Source organism: Limulus polyphemus, unplaced genomic scaffold (assembly GCF_000517525.1).
Source record: "Limulus polyphemus unplaced genomic scaffold, Limulus_polyphemus-2.1.2 Scaffold2800, whole genome shotgun sequence".
NCBI classification, from domain to species: domain Eukaryota; kingdom Metazoa; phylum Arthropoda; class Merostomata; order Xiphosura; family Limulidae; genus Limulus; species Limulus polyphemus.
Window position 1 is genome coordinate 154,419 of NW_013668410.1, and position 1,955 is coordinate 156,373.

General features: G+C 34.9%; 1 protein-coding gene across 1 annotated transcript in view; it reads right to left on the reverse strand.

Annotated features, from left to right (window-relative positions):
* Nucleotides 1-1,955, reverse strand: part of LOC106467929 (zinc metalloproteinase nas-14-like) — a gene marked incomplete at its 5' end in the record, with an annotated part of 10,787 nt that overhangs the window by 2,207 nt on the left and 6,625 nt on the right. The window contains 3 exons of the mRNA XM_022396155.1: nucleotides 58-171; nucleotides 1,004-1,252; nucleotides 1,645-1,820. Of these exons, the coding sequence (XP_022251863.1) occupies nucleotides 58-171; nucleotides 1,004-1,252; nucleotides 1,645-1,820 (539 nt within the window). The remainder of the gene's footprint in view (nucleotides 1-57; nucleotides 172-1,003; nucleotides 1,253-1,644; nucleotides 1,821-1,955) is intronic.

Genomic DNA, 1,955 nt, shown 5'->3' on the forward strand with positions numbered 1-1,955 from the left:
CGTCTCCAGCCATTATTAACCAGTGGTGATATTTTCTGTTCACACTTAAATACATACCGCATTGTTCACACGACATTTTACAGTTAACTAGCATCCACTCTGGATTTTTCTTACATTCTCCTTGACCAGCCCATATTCCACAGTTTTTATCGTTGTCAGCACACTGTGCCACTAGAAAAGATGAAGGTCGGACTTTTATATCATTGAATTCTGAATTCTAAGATAGACAAGATCTGTAAACCTAGTGATATGCAGATATAACAGTCACTAACGAACCTTTAGGATGTGAACTTATATATTTGGAAACCAGACTTGTAAACCTAGTGATATACAGAAATAACAGTCACTAACGAATCTTTAGGATCTTAACTTATATATGCAGAGACAAGACCTGCAAACCTAGTGATATACAGATATAACAATCACTAACGAATCTTTAGGATTTTAACTTATATATGCAGAGACAAGACCTGCAAACCTAGTAATATACAGATATAATAGTCACTAACGAATCTTTAGGATGTGAACTTATATATCCAGAGACAAGACCTGCAAACCTAGTGATATAAAGATATAACAGTCACTAACGAATCTTTAGGATCTTAACTTATATATTCAGAGACAAGACCTGTAAACCTAGTGACATAAAGATATAACAGTCATTAATGAATCTTTAGGATGTGGACTTATATATCCAGAGACAAGACCTGTAAACCTAGTGATATAAAGATATAACAGTCATTAATGAATCTTTAGGATGTGGACTTACATATCTAGAGACAAGACCTGTAAACCTAGTGATATACAGATATAACAGTCACTAAAGTTTGCCCCTGAAGAAAAAAGGTCCACCTTTCGAAGTCGCTCGGGTTATAGGGTTTTTATCATCTTGTATCAAACTTCTTGAACCTACGTGTTTTATGAACCATAACCCTTTAGGTTAATAGACGGCTAGATTAATCTTTAAAATAAGAAAGCATTACTTGAACTAAGAAACGATTACCTGGAGCAGCTGTGGTTTTCGTTGTTCTGGTCTCACAACTATATAACTTGTTAATTTTCCTTATGTCTGTTTGGCTGAATCCTCGCCTCTGGCCAATGGTAGCTCCAGATTCGAGAGGTCTTATTGTTGGCTGATACTGGCTTCTAGCAAAGGCGTATTCATTGTAGTGCATAACAGATTCGTAATCATAAGGCTCGTCTAGGTGCTGAATTTTCTTTAAGGTGTATTTAGCAAAGTTATACGCCATTCCTACCAAATGTATATAATATAATTAGAGATTTTATGCCTGATAACTATTACAAAAGTCAAGCAAATGGAGCTAGGAATTCAAATTAAACTGTTTTGATCTTTTCATCATTATCATGAAAAAGATAAAAATAATGTTTCAGTTGAAAATGAGTGAAATGTGTTTTTATTAATTATTATAAACACAGACAGTGTTATGTTTCAATACAATTACAGAAATACATGATATGCTGTATTCGTAAAATTAATCTCATTTTAAATATAGTTTCGCGGGTGTTTTAACGGCATTCTTCCTGGATGCTTAACACTTACATTTTTGAGTCTTTTAAGGACTATCGTTTTGAATATTTTAGTATTTGGATGTTCTGATTTTTTTCAGATATTTTAATGCCTACCTTCTTGAATATTATTCCACTGGACCTCTACATAATCGTCTCTGTCTGCTCTGCTCTGCTCGTGCCAGAAACCTACAGCGTGCATCAGTTCGTGAATAACAACACCGACGTAAACACAGCCGTCTCCAAGGGAAACAGTTTGGACGCCTTTGTTCCTGCCGACTAGAGAGCTGCAACTGTTAAAAAAATAAACAAAAAAAGAGGAAAGAACTAGTAGAAAGAAGAAGTACGAATATTACAAATAACACATCTGGACCATGCACCTAAATACTGGAGGTAGGAAAGAAGACGGCAGTATGTCATTAGTGAAT